The sequence below is a fragment of the Salvelinus fontinalis genome, chromosome 25 (genome assembly GCF_029448725.1).
Source record: "Salvelinus fontinalis isolate EN_2023a chromosome 25, ASM2944872v1, whole genome shotgun sequence".
Lineage (NCBI taxonomy): Eukaryota > Metazoa > Chordata > Actinopteri > Salmoniformes > Salmonidae > Salvelinus > Salvelinus fontinalis.
This window is the reverse complement of record NC_074689.1, coordinates 5960630-5980680: the sequence shown is the minus strand read 5'-3', so window position 1 is coordinate 5980680 and position 20051 is coordinate 5960630. Positions and strand designations below refer to the sequence as shown.

The 20051-nt window shown below is 41.0% G+C and overlaps 1 protein-coding gene across 1 annotated transcript in view; it reads left to right on the top strand.

Moving 5' to 3' along the window:
- LOC129822798 (receptor-type tyrosine-protein phosphatase N2-like) overlaps positions 1–20051 on the top strand; it is a 264670-nt gene that overhangs the window by 24853 nt on the left and 219766 nt on the right. Inside the window, exon 2 of the mRNA XM_055881221.1 lies at positions 19726–19776. Within this exon, the coding sequence (XP_055737196.1) occupies positions 19726–19776 (51 nt within the window). The remainder of the gene's footprint in view (positions 1–19725; positions 19777–20051) is intronic.

Below are 20051 nucleotides of genomic sequence, written 5' to 3'. Positions count from 1 at the left end.
AAGAAAAGGGCGCCATTGAAAGGAGTGATTATTGGGGGTAGCGGTAAATGTGAAAGTGGACCAACTGAGGCGGAAGATTCCTGCTATTTGTGATGCTCGTCATTTGATGCTACGCAGACAGCATGGCATGAGTGCAGAAAAATAAGTAATTGTCTGTTCTTTTTACTTCTCTGTGCTACGGATCCCTTTAGCGGGATCATTTTCCTAAACAACCGCTGAATTGCAGGGTGCAAAATATTACAAAAAATATTTATAATCATGCAATCACAAGTGAAATATACCAAAACAAAGCTTAGCTTGTTGTTAATCCACCTATTGTGTCAGATTTTGAAAATATGCTTTACAGCGAAAGAAATCCAAGCTTTTGTGAGTGTATCAATCATTGCTAGAACAGTTAGCCCCAAATTAGTATGGTCACGAAAGTCAGAAAAGCAATCAAATTAATCGCCTACCTTTGATAATCTTCGGATGTTTGCACTCACGAGACTCCCAGTTACACAATAAATGTTTTTTTTGTTCGATAAATATTACTTTTATAACAAAAAAACACCATTTGGGTTGCGCGTTATGTTCAGAAAACTACAGCCTCGTTCCGGTCCTGAAAGGCAGAAGAAAATTCCCAAGTGTATCAGATTCAAAAATATTACTAAAAATATTTATAATCATGCAATCACAAGTGAAATATACCAAAACACAGCTTAGCTTGTTGTTAATCCACCTATCGTGTCAGATTTTGAAAATATGCTTTGCAACGAAAGCAATCCAAGCTTTTGTGAGTGTATCAATCAATGCTAGAACAGTTAACCTTATATTAGCTTGGTTAGCTTGGTCAAGAAAGTCAGAGAAGCAATAAAATGAATCGCTTACCTTTGCTAATCTTCGGATGTTTGCACTCACGAGACTCCCAGTTACACAATAAATGTTATTTTTGTTCGATAAATATTACTTTTCTAACAAAAAAACGCCATTTGGGTTGCGCGTTATGTTCAGAAAACCAAAGCCTCGTTCCGTTCGACGAAAATTCCAAAAAGTATCCGTAATGTTCGTAGAAACATGTCAAATGTTTTTTATAATCAATCCTCAGGTTGTTTTTAACAAACGTAATCGATAATATTTCAACCGGACCGTAACCTATTCAATAAAAGAAAGAAAGAAAATGGAGAGCTACCCCTCTCGAGCGCAGGAACTAATCAAAGGACACCTTACTAGTTTTGAAAAATCTCGCAAATTTTTCAAAATTAAAGCCTGAAACTATGTCTAAAACCTGGTCACAGCTTGAGGAAGCCATTGGAAAAGGAATCTGGTTGATACGCCATTAAATGGAAGAAAAACGGGCAAGGAAACACAGATTAAAAATAAAAATAAATTACTTCCGGGTTAGATTTCCTCAGGTTTTCACCTGCAGAATCAGTTTTGTTATACTCACAGACAATATTTTGACAGTTTTGGAAACTTTGGAGTGTTTTCTATCCTAATCTGTAAATTATATGCATATTCTACGAGCTGGACCTGAGAAATAGTCTGTTTACCTTGGGAACGTTATTTTTAAAAAAAATAAAAAAAATCTGCCCCTAGCATCAAGAGGTTTGATGTTGAGTCTTTGCCCGACAAGGTGACGTTAGGATATATCAGTTATCCCGCACAAGCTTTTGTACCGAATACATTATGTTGTTACAGGTGTCAAGCTTATGGGCATGTGGCAGCAGTGTGTAGGAGGAAGTTTCAGAAGGGCATGAGACAAAGGTATGTGTAGCATTGGGGAAAGAAGCGGTATGTGTTAATTGTAGTGGTGCCCATGGGGCTGGGAATCATAAATGTCCGGTGAGAGAGAGGCAGGTTGAGGTTTCCAGGGTTAGAGTAGTGCAGAAGTTGTTGTATGCTGAGGCAGTGAAGAAAGTAGAGGAAGATGGGTCAAGTGGGAGGAATCCTGAGAGAAGTGGTGTGAGTAGTACATCTGTACCAGTCCAGAGGGATAGGCCAACAAGTGATATATGCTTCAGTGAGATTGGACTTTTAGCATTTATAGCGATGGTTATCAACTGTACTGCAGGGATGGAACATAAGCCGCAGAAAACTGAGGTTGTGGTAGCAGCTGTAGAGAAGTATTTGGGTGTAGGAGATTTGAGTTACAGGGTGGTGGTGTCCCGTCCTTTCAGGCTGTGAGGTACGACTAGATAGATTTAGTGGAGTAGGGTGGTGGGTTTTTAATGCGTGTTGGTTTGGATGGTAGGGTATTTGTTATTTCTTTTTTTTCCCCAAGCAAACTATGAGGAAGTTATACTCCAGTCTAGCTGGTGGTGGTAATGTAACGTTTATTGGATGCCAACCACCATTAAACCTCATCAAAGAAGAAGAAGGAGGAGGATGAGTCCCGGAGCCTTCACCAATTGAGTGCCTAAGTGAATATTTCATCATAAAATGTAATTATTTATGACAATACATAATTTTTTTATACCATACTTTGAACGTTTTAACTTAACATAGTGGTCTGAAACTCCGTGTTTGCAGGCCACATCAGCAAGTCACATTACGCTGGCTTGCAAAGTGTTATATAATGCCTATTGGAATCCAGCCAGTTAGGATAGCCAACCGTTGGAATTTTTTATCGCCCACAGTTGCAGTTGGAATGACTGCCAAGGTAGGTAAGGTTGATGAGACTACCATCCTAAACCATCTAAACTGGAACAACCATCTCAAAAACGTGTGAAATATGTCCAACCACATACAGATTGGATTAGTTTCGATTTATAAAAAATCATCTTTGTGTATTATAAGATCAATCAATGTGCATGCAGAAACATATATATGACAACAAACTATTCTAAAAAGCAATCTGCAACAAATCATGCTGGGGAATATGATAATAAGGCCCCTCCCATGTTTTTTTTCACTCTGAGAGTGTTAAAGGAAATTAACTCAACACAGTGAATTAACAACAACACCAAACAGTGTTGATCCCACTGTGATTCAAATAACACTTAATTCATGTATTCACTGCAAGTGGTGTCCATTTCAATCCCACTTGTGTTAACCCCACCAGAATTGACACACAGATATAACACTTTTTACCTCAAAACAGAGACGTAAACACCTGCACTTGTTCTGTGTGTCCTTACACAGAACACGCTGGCAGTGACCACCACAGTAGGTGGTGGTGATGAAGCAAGGCGGGGGGGCATCTAGGGAGAGCGCCTTTCTTTGCCAAACAGCTGCGGAGATTGTGGCGCTCATGACATGAGGTCTTATCTAGAGCACGCTAGGTAAGTTTTTACATAAAGGCAATATAATGGATTTAGAAAACCCCTCTGTGTGCTAATAGGCTGTTTCTCTAAATAACACATGAGCAGTAGCACCTGTACGTGTTCAGTCAATACATGATGTGTCTGCCGAAGCTATTTCCATTCATTTAGATCTGGCTGGTGAACATGTTACTGCTCTATGGGATTTATTTAGTAGAGGAGTCTTAGTTGGGGGGTGTTACGACTGTCATTACACTGCCTTAATAAGTAACAATGTAAAGATGTATTATTGGTGCAAATGAAATTCTACAGCTCATACACCCTAGGAATCAGATTGTAATAAGTCCTGCTGAGACTGAGGCTATCCTAATATGGACACCACGGTCTGGTTCCGATCGTTTCTTCTTGATCCTCCACATATCACTGCAAATCAGGTCACCCGGCTCTAGCTATATTTAGCAGCCGCAGCTGCATTTAGCCTACCTGTAGTTAAGCACATTCTGTTCAGCAAATAAATGTTTCATTAGGTTATAATAATATACTGCTGCACTGTCTGGTGTTGAATTATCACAAGTAGGAGCCTGTAAAAAGTGAATGAGAGAAGTCGGTATAAATGAGTGACTCAATCAATGTTTGCTCATTCATAAAATTCTACAGCGACACAATCAATGTGGTTTGAACCTGTATCCATTTGGTGTAGTGGAGGAGTCCCAAAGAGGATGCTCATTATGGTATAGGTTTGGCCGCACCATGATAACCTGATGGATTGGTCTTGATGTGGTCGCTGCCAGGTGGTGAGTCAAGCCTGGGGGAATGGAGATGAAACCACCTATTGAGAACCCTGAGAATACTGGTTAGAACTCATACACACTCAGTGGTGGGAAAAGTACCCAATTTTTGTACTTTAATAGAAAATGTATCAAGGAAAAGTGAGTCACCCAGTAAAATCTTAGTTGAGTAAAAGTGTGTACGTATTTGGTTTTAAATATACTTTAATATCAAAGTAAATGTTATTGCTAAAATATACTTAAGTATCAAACGTAAAAGTATAAATCATTTCAAATTCCTTATATTAAGCAAACCAGATGTTACCATTTTCTTTTTTTCTTTTTATTTACGGATAACTACGGGCACGCTCCAACACTCAGTCGTCATTTACAAACAAAGCATGTGTTTATTGAGTCCTCCAGATCAGAGGCAGTATGGATGGATGACCAGGGATGTTCTCTTCATAAGTGTGTGAATTACACAATTTTCCTGTCCTGCTAAGCAATCAAAATGTAACGAGTCATTTTGGGTGTCAGGATAAAAGTATGGAGTAAAAAGTACATCGTTTTCTTTAGGAATGTAGTGAAATAAAGTAAAAGTTGTCAAAAACATAAATAGTTAAGTACAGATACTACTTAAGTAGTACTTTCAAGTATTTTTACTTAAGTACTTTACACCACTGTACACACTCCTAAATGCAGAGACTACTCCTAAATGCGGATACGCCTAAATGTTGAGGCTACTCCTAAATTCTGAGACTACTCCTAAATTTGTATTTGTATTTATTAAGGATCCCCATTAGCTACTGCCAAGGCAACAGCTACTCTTCCTGTGGTCCAGCAACATTAAGGCAGTTACATACAATTAATAATATTACATTATATTACATTTCATAACACTTTTCAAAAAATATTGTGTGTGCCCTCAAGCCTGTGTGTGTGTCTCATCACTGTCCCCGCACTCTACACTCGTATCTGTTTAAAACAAATCTGATTCTACTGCTTCCATCAGTTACCTGATGTGGAATAGAGTTCCATGTAGCCATGGGTCTATTTAGTACTGTGCACCTCCCATAGTCTGTTCTTGACTTGGGGATTGTGAAGAGACCTTTGGTGGCATGTCTTGTAGGGTATGGATAGGTGTCCGAGTTTAAACAGCCACCTCTGTGCATTCAGGATGTCAACACTTCATACAAAAACAAGTAGTGATGAAGTCAATATCTCCTCCACTTTGAGCCACGAGAGATATGCATGCAAATTATTAATGTTTGATCTCCGTGTACTCCCAAGGGCCAGCAGTGCTGCCTTGTTCTGAGCCATTTTGTAATTTTCCAAGGTCCATCTTTGTGGTACCTGACCACACGACTGAACAGTAGTCCAGGTGCGACAAAACTAGGGTCTGTAGGACCTGCCTTGTTGATAGTGTTGTTAAAAAGGCACTTTATTATGGACAGACTTCTCCCCATTTTAGCTACTGTTGTATCAACATGTTTTGACCATTACCGTTTATAATCCAGGGTTACCCAAACTTGCTCAATTTCCACATTATTTATTACAAGATGTAGTTGAGGTTTAGGGTTTAGTGAATGTTTTGTACCAAATACAATGCTTTTAGTTTATTTTTCCTTATTCCTTGCCACCCATTCTGAAACTAACTGCAGCTCTTTGTTAAGTGTTGCAGTGATTTCACTTGCTGTAGTAGCTGATGTGTATAGTGTTGAGTCATCTGCATTCATAGACACAATGGTTTTACTCAAAGCCAGTGGCATGTCATTAGTAAAGATTGATAAAAGTAAGGGGCCTAGACAGCTGCCCTGGGGAAATTCCTTGTTCTACTTGGATTATGTTGGAGAGGCTTCCAATAAAGAACACCCTCTGTATTCTGTTAGACAGGTAGCTCTTTATCTACAGTATAGCATGGGGTGTAAAGCCATAACACATATGTTTTTCTATCAGCAGACTATGATTGATAATGTCAAAAGCCGCACTGAAGTCTAACGAAACAGCTCCCACAATCTTTAAAAGAAATACATATATATTTTTTTTTCTCCCAATTACGATCTTGTCTCATCGGTTTTGGGAGAGGCATAGGTCAAGTTATGCGTCCTCCGAAACGTGACCCGCCAAACCGCGCTCCTTAACACCTGACAGCTTAACCCGGAAGACAGCTGCACCAATGTGTCGGAGGAAACACTGTTCAACTGACAACTGGAGTCAGCCTGCAGGTGCCCAGCCCACCACAAGAAGTCGTTAGAGGGCGATGAGCTCAGTAAAGCCCCCCCTGCCAAACCTTCCCTTAACCCGAACGACGCTGGGCCAACTGTGCACTGCTCTATGGGACTCCCGGTCACAGCCCATTGTGACACAGCCTGGGATCGAACCCAGTTTGTAGTAACGCTTCAAGCACTGTGATGCAGTGCCTTAGGCCCACCCACAATCTTTTTATCTTCAATTTCTCTCAGTCAATCCTCAGTCATTTGTGTAAGTGCCATGCTTGTTGAATGTCATTCCATATAAGCATGCTGAAAGTCTGTTGTCCATTTGTTTACAGTAAAATAGCATTCTATCTGGTCAAAAGTTTTCAAAAGTTATACTAAGGGTTGGTAACAGGCTAATTGGTCGGCTATTTGAGCCAATAAAGGGGGCTTTACAATTCTTGGATAGCGGATTTACTTTTGCTTCCCTCCAGGCTTGAGGGCACACACTTTCTAGTAGGCTTAGATTGAATAGGAGTGGCAATATTGTCCGCTCTTGTTTTCCATCAAAGTTGTCAGACCCCGGTGGCTTGTCATTGTTGACAGACAACAATAATTGTTTCACCTCTTCCACACGTACTTTAACGGAATTCAAAATTACAATGCTTGTCTTTCATAATTTGATCAGTTATACTTGGATGCGTAGTGTCAACGTTTTGTTGCTGGCATTTCATACTTAAGTTTGCTAATCTTGCCCATTAAATGACAATATCAGTGGGTTTTGTGATGAATGAGCCATCTGATTCAATGAATGATGGAGCTGAGTTTGCCTTTTTGCCCAACATTTAATTTAAGGTGCTCCAAAGTATTTTTACTGTCATTCTTTATATAATAATTTTTTTTCTCTCATAGTATAGTATCTTCTTATTCAGTTTAGTCACATGATTTCTCAATTTGCAGTACGTTTGCCAATCGTTTGTGCAGACATATTTATTTGCCATTCCTTTTGCCTTCTACCTCTCAACCATAAAATCTTTCCATTCCTCATCAGTCCAGAGGGATTTAACTGTTTTTACAGTAATTTTCTTAATGGGTTATTGCTTATTAGTAACTGGAATAAGCAATTTCATAAATGTGTCAAGAACAGCATCTGGTTGCTCCTCATTACACACCACAGACCAACAAATATTCTTCACATCAACAAAATAGAAATCACTACAAAACTTGTTGTCTGACCTACTATACACCATATTAGGCCCAGCCTTTGGAACTTTAGTTATCCTACATATGGCTACTATTTTGTGATCACTACATCAGATGGATTTGGATACTTTAATGCAAATTTCTGCAACATTAGTAAAGATGTGATCAATACACGTTGAAGATTTCATTCCTGTGCTGTTTGTTACTACCCTGGTAGGTTGACTGGTAACCTGAACCGGGTTGCTGGCCCTGGTTACAGTTTGAAGCCAGTCAATATTTAAATTACACAGAAAATCTCTGTTGATCACATACTGTACACTATCAAGCATTTCACACATGTTATCCAGATACTGACTGTTAGCACTTCGTGGTCTATAGCAGCTTCCCACAATAATGGGCTTTAGGTTAGGCAGATAAACCTGTAGCTACATTACCTCAACATTATTTAACATCTGATCCTCTATAAGCTTTACAGGAATGTGGTTTTGAATATAAACAGCAACGCCTCCACCATTGGCATTTCTGTAGGTGTTATAACCATGTGTTGCTACCACTGTATCAAAGCTATTATCTAAGTGAGTTTCGGAGATTGTCAGAATATGAATACGTATGTATACGTGGGCTACTTTTTAGCACTTTGCTGGGGTGTTTGATTGTTTTCATTGCTTTACTGAGAAGTTTAACAGAAGTAGACATGCTCACGTTATTTATGTTAGTGCAGGGTGAGCTGCACACAGAGGACTTCCTACTAGGGCACACCGCCTCAATGCTAACAGTATAAGTCTTGTTCATAGACACATGATTACTGCATACAATAGCTGTAGAATCAGCAGAGGCATTCAGGGCACTTAGAGGGACATAAATTAGGTGACTTACATTGTGTCTACCAACGCCCATGGGATAATGAAGCATTATGACAACTTAGCGACAAAATGGTAGGGATTAATTGAACTGGGCTAGATTCACTGTCTCAAATCAAGTCAAAGTTTATTTGTCACGTGCACCGAATACAACAGGTGTAGACCTTACAGTGAAATGCTTACTTACAGGCTCTAACCAATAGTGCAAAAAATGTGTTAGGTGAACAATAGGTAAGTAAAGAAATAAAACAACAGTAAAAAGACAGGCTATATACAGTAGCGAGGCTATAAAAGTAGCGAGGCTACATACAGACGCCGGTTAGTCAGGCTGATTGAGGTAGTATGTACATGTAGATATGGTTAAAGTGACTATGCAGCCTTATAATGTTGTGAAAGGATCCAAGAACCCAAATTATTTGGATGTATCTCATTCTCCTTATACAAAAAGCTTTGTATCCAAAAGGTATCACATTTGTCCATAAATGTTACACCCACAGAGCTGCAATAGTCACGTGGCCAGTTATGGAGGGATAAAAGCCTGCTGAAACATTCAATGCCACAATTTAGGGAGGGCACAGGGCTAGATATTATTGGGTGTTTGTTGGTGTCAAGCTGAGACCCAATCAGATCTTTAAAATGCATCATTAGCTGTTCTGAGCTGTCCTTCATAATGTCATTGAATCCCACATGAACTATGATAGACTCAATTTCCTGATGCAGGTTTAAAATGATTGGGAGCAGCTTATTGATGTCCTGTACTCATGCTCCTGTATAGCACAACGTTTTTGCTCCATAGACTGAGACATTTCTCACCATTGAACTGCCCAATACAAAGGTCGGAGAAGGGCATTGAGAAATCCACCCAATCCAACCCCTCACACAATTATTGGAACCTTTCAGAAGCAGGATAGCTGAGGCTACTCCTAAATGCTGAGGCTACTCCTAAATGCTTAGGCTACTCCTAAATGCTGAGGCTACTCCTAAATGCTGGGGCTACTCCTAAATGCTGGGGCTACTCCTAAATGCTGGGGCTACTCCTAAATGCTGGGGCTACTCCTAAATGCTGGGGCTACTCCTAAATGCTGGGGCTACTCCTAAATGCTGAGGCTATTCCTAAATGCTGAGGCTACTCCTAAATGCTGAGGCTACTCCTAAATGCTGAGGCTACTCCTAAATGCTGGGGATACTCCTAAATGCTGGGGATACTCCTAAATGCTGGGGATACTCCTAAATGCTGAGGCTACTCCTAAATGCTGGGGCTACTCCTAAATGCTGGGGCTACTCCTAAATACTGAGGCTACTCCTAAATGCTGGGGCTACTCCTAAATGCTGGGGCTACTCCTAAATACTGGGGCTACTCCTAAATGCTGAGGCTACTCCTAAATGCTGGGGCTACTCCTAAAGTATATTTTTTAACTAGACTGTGTTATCCAAGCAAGTACAAATCCATGTTGCTGTGTGTGTTCCATGTTTGATATACCCCTATCTGTGATAGTTCTGTTCAGTTAGTGCTCCTTTACAAGATAACAAATAGTAATGTGTTGTAATATGGATGTTTAATTTAGATATGAGTTTCTCTCTGAAGATTTTCTCTCCTCAGATACCTGATGATAACCACACGATCCATTTAGCATTTTTTGGGTCCTGAGGTAATCAACATTATCCTCACTGAGTCCATTTTAATAATCGCTGCCGCTGCCTCCGGGTGTGGTGGAGTGGCGACGGTGGCGTTATCAATTGGACGTCCTGCCCGTCTTACATTCACTCAGTACTACATACACACACACACACACACACACACACACACACACACACACACACACACACACACACACACACACACACACACACACACACACACACACACACACACACACACACACACACACACACACATACACACACACACACACACACACATGGCGGGCAATTCATTAAATTGAAGGCATTAATTAATATTGAGAGCTGACAAGCCCTCAGAGACAACATGATGAATGGAGTAGTTGGTGGAGTGATTAGGTGGTAAAGTTGAGGGCACTGACAGTAATTGCCAAGCGGTGAGGAACATAATGAAGAGGACATCGCATGGTTTGTTGAGGGTCTTGAAGCACTGACGCATGGTCCGGGTTGTGTTCAAAATGCATAGGCTACATTTCAGACACATCTCACAGGGATATTGGTCAGTTTTCACAAAACTTCTCAGTGCTCTTCTAGGATCGGTTTTGCCTTTTTGATCATACTGAAAATTCTTACATACAGGGGGGACTTGATCCTAGGTCAGCGTTCCTACTCTGAGATGCTTCATGAAGTTGGTTCAGTCTGAAGGGTTTGCAACATTGCGGAGAGTTGAGATGTGAGAGATTGAGTATGGAGTGGCTAAGGGAAGCCTTGGGTGCCATTTTCCAGGCACTTGACAGTTGAGTGACAGTCTTTCCTCAGGCTTTTATATATCTGGACAGCAGTGGAGGAGGCTCCTCAGAGGAGGAAGGGGAGGACCATCCTCCTCAGTGAATTTCATAGAAATAACCATTTTAAAACATTTAAAAAGTTATCCTTTTTAGATAAAACTATACTAAATATATTCACTGCAGCAAATAATTGATTAAAACATACTGTTTTGCAATTAAAGTCTACAATATTCTCAACAGCACTCTGTAGGGTAGCACAATGGACAGCTAGCTTCTGTCCTCCTATGGATACATTGACTTCAATACAAAACCTAGGAGGCTCTTGGTTCTCAGCCCCTTCCATAGACTTACACAGTAATTATGACAACTTCTGGAAGACATGAACTGACATGTTGTCCACCAAATCAAATGATCAGAGAATTAATCTAGTACTGAAAGCATAGGCTAGCACTGCAGTGCATAAAATGTAGTGAGTAGTTGACTCAGAGAGAGAAAGACAATAGTTGAACAGTTTTAAACAAGCTATTTTCTTCTAAAATGAAGGAGAAGCTAGAGAGAGAGATTTCATGTTTTTTTCATTTTCAGTTTCGCTTACTTAGCAAGCAAATGCAGCTAGCTAGTTTAGCATACTCAAACACCCTGCTCAAACAGATGAATGCTAGCTGGCTATGACTATCGAACACAACACTGGAACTCTTCCAAGTCAAGGTAAGCTTTTGGTTTGACTATTTTATTGCCACGGGGCCCACGGGTGTAAGTGCTAAACTGCTTACTGACTGTGGACTGTAACATTGCTGCGTGATTGTAGCGGGTTTACTAACGCCTTATTTCTATTAGCTATGTTGACTATGATGTTACTTTAACTAATATGGTGACAATGATGTAGGATGTGTGAAGCGGTTATCATAGGGTTTGGCTTGGAAAGTTTTTTTTGCCTGGTCACATACAGCTGATGTGTTGTGCATTGGAGTCCACAAGCATAGGGAAAAGGTGAGTGGAGGAGAGCGAATAGATGTGAGAAGGAATATAATGTGGCTGCTATGGAAGTGTATTCATTCAGTGGCCTCCCGAGTGGCGCAGTGGTCTAAGGCACTGCATCGCAGGGCTAGCTGTGCCACTAGAGATTCTGAGTTTGTGTCCAGGCTCTGTCGCAGCCGGCCCGTGACCGGGAGACCCATGGAGCGGCTCACAATTGGCCCAGCATTGTCCAGGTTAGGGGAGGGTTTGGCCGGCAGGGATGTCCTTGTCCCATGAAGCACTAGCAACTCCAGTGGCAGGCCGGGCGCAGTGCATGCTGACACGGTCGCCAGGTGTACGGTGTTTCCTCCGACACATTGGTGTGGCTGGCTTCCGGGTTAAGTGGGCATTGTGTCAAGAAGCAGGGCAGCTTGGTTGGGTTGTTTTTCAGAGTTTGTATGGGAGTTGCAGCGATGAGACAAGACTGTAACTACCAATTGGATACAACTAAATTGGGGAGAAAAAAGGGGTAAAAACAATTATAATAATAAATCAACAACAAAAAAATAAGTTTATTCATTCTGTTGGAAAACATTTCTTAAACGGAAGAAAACAGAAGGAAACAGGGAAAAACCTACCTGACTGTCCAATAGAATCTCTTGTTTGCAACTGTTGGACTAATGATTACACCCTACTGTATATCAGCTAGATGCAGGCAAGAATGTGCAAGGCGGTGTTGAATGTGTCACTGTCTGTCCATGTGTCAATCTGTCACCTCAAAATTCTCTCGACATGTGTGCACCTACGTTGTAAACTTTAATTCATAGGCTAGGTTGTAGCAACCTCATGATGGGTATAGGGAACATTAGAGTATCATGTAGTATCCTAAACCTATCGCTGTTACATTGAACTGGGTGAATGGAATATGAATGACAGTCATCCAACATGCTGTAATAGAAATAAGGCCATGTACATAAAATAAAAAAAATTGTCCTCCATCTTAAACAACACCAACCGCCACTGCTGAACAGCTGGAGACATTTGGTGTGAAGGAGAAAAACTGTATGTGTGTGTGTGCCTGCATGAGTGCGTTTGTCCCTGAAAGCAGAGCTACGTAATGGCTTTGTGATTATGTCCCTTTGTGGAATGGCACTCTCTTGACTATTAAATAGCTAATAGTGCATTGTGTGACTCTAATCAAATTTGGCCAAGAGAACATTACATTTTTAATGATGTTCCTGAAATAAATGTAAGAAATCTCTCTCTATATATAGATATATAGATATAGATGACTCCCATTCGTTTTCTTAACTTAAGGCTAGGAGTCCCGCTAGTGGGACAACTTCCGGTGAAATTGGAGGGCGCGCAATTCAAATTATGGATATTAAACATGTAGGTACATACAAGTGTCTTATATCAGTTGAAAGCTTACATTCTTGTTAATCTAACTGTGCTGTCCGATTTGCATTAGCCATTACAGTGAAAGCATGCCATGCAATTGTTTGAGGAAGGCGCACCACATCAAAATACTTTTCCACCGGCACAGGTTTCATAAATTCACAAATAGCGATTAAATATTCACTTACTTTTTGAACATCTTGCTCTGATCTGTCATCCAAAGGGTCCCAGCTATACCATGTAGTGTCGTTTTGTTAGATATAATCCTTTGTTATATCCCAAAAGTCTGTTTAGTTGGCGTCATCGATTTGAGTAATCCACTCGTTCAACATGCAGAGAAAGGAATCGAAAAATCTACCGCTAAACTTTGTTAAAACAAGTAAAAATGTTTTTATTGACTCTTCAGATACACTAAAACGTAATCAAACTATAATATTTCATTCGGAAAGAAGTATGTTCAGTAGGAAACCAATATTAGCAGGTGCGTCTTGTCTTCATCGCGCGCACATACACGAATTTCCAATAGTGTGTCGCAGTACTAAAACTCATTATTCTTACTCGTTTTGGAAGAAGCCTGAAACCTTGAACATAGAGTGCTGAAACCCTGTGGAAGCCATAGGAATTGCATACTGGGAGCTAGATTTAATTATTTCCCTATACTTTTCATTGTAAGAGCATGGGCTCTCAAAAAAAAAAAATCTGTTTGGTTTTTCTTTGGATTTTCTCCTACCACATTTATTGTGTTGTAGTCTCTTACATTATTTTAACATTTCTACAAACTAAAATAAAAAATAAAAAAATTATAATAATTTTTTTTTAAATAAAAAATGTTTAAAATAAAAGTGTTTTCTTTCTAATGGTACCAATTATATGCATATTCAGGGCCTGAGCAACAGGCAGTTTACTTTGGGCACGTCGGTCAGGCGGAAATGGAGAAAAAAGGACCCTACCCTGAAGAAGTTTTTAAAGCATTCTGTCCAAGGCTTCTCCTCCTACTCAGACCATTCTGCCATGCACTTGTTTCCGAGGGGGAGATCATTCTGGACGGAGGCTAATGACTGTTTACACTACAGTGTCCTTGATATAGGGTGACATTGCTAAAGTAGCCAAATATTTAGTAGGAAACAATTTTTTTATCATTATCAAGTTGTCAAATTCCTTCTGTAGGCGGATGACAATGTTGTCATTAGCTAGAAAAGTTTGTCAAAATTTGATAACAATGCTAATGTTAGCTAGCAAGAGAGCAAGCGAGAGAGATTATTAAAGATCATTCTGATGACGTCTACCATGACATTGTCCCACATCACATAAGCAGAAACCCTGAGCAGACCACAGTTACACACACAGCAAATTGGCAAGTGTTACCTCGTGCTGATTTGTCAGTGTAATATTTCTAGTGTTGATTCAGGTGTTAAATTAACTCTGTAAATGTTAACTCATTGGTGTAAAATACCATATTTCCCAGCATGCTTTTTGAATTGTTTGTTTCAATATCTATGTTGTTGCATATAAATTGATTAATTAATACATTTTATGCTACTTAAATATAAACAACATATTTGTTTCTTGGAATTATTGTTACTGAAATCCAGTTTAGATGGTTTAGGCAGTTTTGTATCTTAATCTGCCCAACCCGGCAGTCATTCTGGATGCAGGTTGCAGGTGAATAAAAATATCTGGTGTTTGATATCCCAATTCTGTCTGAATTCCAGACAGAATTACACATACATCACTTTGCAAACCAGCATAATGTGATGTACATGCCTTTAAACCAGGAGATTGAGGCCACTGTGTTAAGGTAAAACTAGGCTCTCAACATGATTTGTATTTTATTTATGTATTTAACCTTTATTTAACTAGGCAAGTCAGTTAACAACAATTTCTTATTTACAATGACGGCCTACCAAAAGTCAAAAGGCCTCCTGCAGGGACAGGGGTTGGGATTTTAAAAAATAAATATATATATGCATAGGACAAAACACACATCACAACAAAAGAGACAACACAACACTACATAAAGAGAGACCTAAGACAAGAACATAGCAAGGCAGATAGCAACACAACATGACAACATGGTAGCGGCATAACACATGGTATAAACATTATTGGGCACAGACAACAGCAAAGGGCAAGAAGGTAGAGACAACAATACATCACGCAAAGCAGCCACAACTGTCATTAAGAGTGTCCAAGATTGATTCTTTGAATGAAGAGATTGAGATAAAACTGTCCAGTTTGAGTGTTTGTTGCAGCTCGTTCCAGTCGCTAGCTGCAGCGAACTGAAAAGACGAGCGACCCAGGGATGTGTGTACTTTGGGGACCTTTAACAGAATGTGACTGGCAGAACGGGTGTTGTATGTGGAGGATGAGGGCTACAGTAGATATCTCAGATAGGGGGGAGTGAGGCCTAAGAGGTTTTTATAAATAAGCATCAACCAGTGGGTCTTGTGACGGGATGACCAGTTTACAGAGGAGTGTAGAGTGAAGCGATGTGTCCTATAAGGAGAATTGGTGGCAAATCAGATGGCCGAATGGTAAAGAACTTTTAGCTGCTCGAGTCCATATTTAACCTTAGCCTGCAGCTTTGATATGTGTTGAGAGAAGGACAGTGCACTGTCTAGATACACTCCCAAGTACTTGTATGAGGTGACTACCTCAAGCTCTAAACCCTCAGAGGTAGTAATCATACCTGTGGGGAGAGGGGCATTCTTCTTATCAAACCACATTACCTTCGTTTTGGAGGTGTCCAGAACAAGATTAAGGGTAGAGAAAGCTTGTTGGACACTAAGAAAGCTTTGTTGTAGAGAATTTGGCACAAAATCCAGGGACACGGCAGCTGAGTATGACACTGTATCATCTGCATATAAATGAATGAGAGAGCTTCCTACTGCCTGAGCTATGTTGTTGATGTAAATTGAGAAGAGCGTGGGGCCTAGGATTGAGCCTTGGGGTACTTCCTTGGTGACAGGCAGTGGCTGAGACAGCAGATGTTCTGACTTTAAACACTGCACTCTTTGAGAGAGGTAGTTAGCAAACCATGCCAAAGACCCCTCAGAGACCCCAATACTCCTTAGCCGGCCCACAAGAATGGAATGGTCTACCGTACCAAAAGCCAAGCCAAGTGTTTTAAGTTTTTTGGCCAAGTCAACAAAAACAGCAGCACAACATTGCTTAGAATCAAGAGCAACGGTGACATCATTGAGGACCTTTAAGGTTGCAGTGACACATCCATAACCTGAGCGGAAACCCGATTGCATACCAGAGAGAATACTATAGACATCAAGAAAGCCAGTCAGTTTATTATTGACAATTTTTTCCAACACTTTTGATAAACAGGGCAAAATAGAAATAGGCCTATAACTTAGGATCAGCTTGATCTCCGCCTTTAAATAAAGGACAAACTGTGCCTGCCTTCCAAGCAATGGGAACATCCCCAGAAAGTAGAGGCAGGTTAAAAAGGTCGGAGATAGGCTTGGCGATAATAGGGGAGCAACCTTAAAGAAGAAAGGGGCTAAACCATCTGACCCAGATGGTCAAGTTTCAGGATCTATTTTAGCACCTCGGACTCTGCAGTCTCCCTGCAGGGAGAAACTTTGTAGCGGGAAGGAGAAAAAGAGGGAGAAGCATCAGGGATAGTCACATTAGAAGGGGTGGGTGATGAGGAAATGTTTGACAGGCAAGAAGGCATGGTAGAGTCATATAGGAATCCTGACTTAATGGTGATTAAAGTGGTGATTAAAGAGCTCAGCCATGTGCTTCTTGTCAGTAACAACCACATCATCAAATTTAAGGGACATGGGCAGATGTGAGGAGGGTTTATTCTCCAAGTCTGTAACTGTTTTCCAGATCCTCTTGGGGTCTGGGGAACTGCTCCTTAAAGTAACTAACTTTGGCCTTCTGGATAGCCTGAGTGCACTTATTTCTCATTTGCCTGAATGAGAGCCAGTCAGCCTGAGCATGCGTGTACCAAGCCTTTTGCCAAATGCAATTCTTGAGGTTGAGTAACTCTGCAAGATCACGGTCAAACCAGGGGCTTAACCTGTTTTTAATTCTAATTTTCTTGATGGGGTGTGTTTGTTAACAATGCCACTGAAAATATAAAAATAAGTTCCAAGCGTGTTCAACAGAGGAGATCTGTTACGCATGGTGGAGCAGGTGACCCAAGTGCAGACACAGATGAGGAGACAGGGATAAGGTAACCACGGTATTTATTGAAAAGCTGGGGGAGATGGGGTGCAGTGCCAGGGGGAGCTCGGGCAGGTAGCAGGGAACCAGGAACTGAGGCTGCGGCTGGGGCAAGGGGAGCAGGGTAAGCAGGTCCGGAGCGGAATCCAAGGAAGCAGTAGAGCGGGAGTCCAGGGCAGGGAGAAGGACTGACGAGACAAGGTACTGGCGACAGGGACCAGAGTCAGAGCGGACGGTATGAGTAGCGGCTACGATCTGACAGTGTGGAAGTGGCAGGGCTGAGTATTTGTAGAGGTCTTGATTATGGAACAGCTTTCAGCTGGTGGGGATCTGGTCTGACTCCAGCACACCTGTCTCCACTCACACAATCAGATCCACACAGAGAGGGAGAGAGCACTGGGGGTGTGGCGGCAGGTTAGGGAGACACAGGATGAGAAGTAGAAGGCGTGGCAGGGGCAGATGTAACAGGATCAAGCTGATTCTATACCATTTTACAGAGGCCAGTTTGTGAAGGAATTAAAGTTTTTTTAGCAAGCTTCTATGACAAATCAGGACAGGTCGTTTCACTGAGCAGCCATTGCGAACACAGGCTGTAAAACAGTGATCACTAAGGTCATTATAGAAAACGCCAGACTGATATCTATCAGGATTATTTGTGAGGATAACATCAAGAAGAGTAGCCTTTTCTGGGTGTTTGGAGTCATACCTTGTGGGATTGGTAATAATCTGAGAAAGATTTAGGGAGTCCCATTGCTTTAGGACTTGGTCAGGTGGTTTAAGCATTTCCCAGTTTAGGTCATCAGTATTCAAAACACTCTTCCTTAACCACGTCTTAGTAATGACCAACACATCTGGATTGGAGCTGTGAACCCACACTTTCAATTAAATCCATTTTAGGTAATACGCTTCTAGTGTTAACGTGCAGAAAACCCAGGCTTTTACGAGAGCAGAAATCAGTGAAGCAGATATCAGAGCACAAGTCAGAATTGGGGCTAGCAACATGATGGGCCAGGGTGTACATGCACATTTCCAGATATCATCAACAGTAATACAATCAAGGCACGTCATAGGACAGGGAGAGCTCTGCAGTGCTGATTTATGACATCCGAATGTGCATCAGATGGCAACAAGATCCTATTGTACAGCAATTTCATCAGGTAACATGAATACAAAGCCAGCGAGAGGTGTTTAGAATGGGATGGGAGGCCAAAAGTCTGTGTAACCAATAGAGAGTCAGAGTCCCGAGTGTGGGAACAAACATAGTCTGTCCCACAGTTGGGTAAAGAAAGTTCATAGTCAACGAAACATGCAGGAGTCATGAGGCAAATAACAAAATGCACAATAAAAAATATTATATATATATATATATATAACGACTTGGGGCTAGCCATTGTAAGTTCAGAGTCACTCGCCCCAACAGTGCCTGTGTGCTGAGGAGAGCAAAAACTTGAGAGATGGTGTTTTCAGGTCTCTTCTTGTTTGCCAGAGCATTTGCTGTATAATTTGGGAATAATAATCCTTGGGTGTAGGAAGCATTCCAGGTAATTCCGTCCAAAATCAGGTTGTAGGTTAGGAGTTTTGATTTGGAGTGAAGGTTATGTTGTAGGGGGTAGCATCCAGTATATGTCCCTGACAAAAAAAATCTAAGTTTGTCTAACTCTAAATCAATCTATTTTTGAAAAACATTACGAAAAATTTGGGAGCTCATCAGCTCATGACCTCTCTCTCTCTCTTCCATCCCATGGCCATATGAATTGTGCGTGGAATTTAAATCATTGTCGCTATGATCTTGCTTGAAGGCCACAGGACTGAGAAATATTTTTCGGGATTTGGCAGATCCAACTTCTAGGTGCATACACTGCCACCTACTGTACAGCCTGCCTACATTAAATCATAACTGAAACTGTATGAATGCAACAACCACATCTCTGTCACAAACAAATACAGTCATGGGTGGTTACTTTAGAATTCACTTGAGAGGCAAGGCACTCTGGGAAATAAGCAAACAAGGCTTTACACTAAGCAGTGTGTTAATTTAACACTGAAAAGTGTAGAGTCGTGGCTGGCAGCTGGTGCTCTTGGAACACACTGGCATAGAGCTCATGCTAAAAGCCAATGGCACAGGGGTGTATGATAGTGCTGTGTGCCTCTGTACTCCTCGAATGTGGTAATGTGAAGAGCCCTGATGTACAATCAGTGTTGTTGTTAATGTTGCCTTTTTTAATCGTTTTATCTCACTCCTTGACCCTTATTAATGGGGACATTTAGATTGAATAGAGATGACAGAGATTAGCATAGGGACGGGAAAGGGGATACCAAATCATTTGCACAACTGAACACATTCAACCGAAATGTGTCTTCCGCATTTAACCCAACCCCTCTGAATCAGAGAGGTGCGGGGGGCTGCCTTAATCGACGTCCACATCATCAGCGTCCGGTGTATTGTCCCTTTGAGTATGATTGTGATGTGTTGTAAATTGTGTTTTAAGTTTTCATTTCTCTATCTGTTTCAGGTTGCCTGTTTGAGGATGAGCTCTGTACACCTTACGAGTTCTGCGCTAACGGTAAGCCAACCAGCTTCATAGGATTCACATCTAAAAAGTGACTATCATCCAATTGCCGACCACCCTCATTATACAGTAGCCCTTCAGTGATGGTATCAAATCGTATTGACTCACACACTATTCTAAAACACTCAAATAGCACCCTATTCCCTTTATAGTGCACTAATTTTGACCAGGACCCATATGGCTCTGGTCAATGGTAATTTACTGAATACAGTGCATTCGGAAAGTATTCACACCCATTGACTTTTTATAAATGTTGTAACGTTACAGCC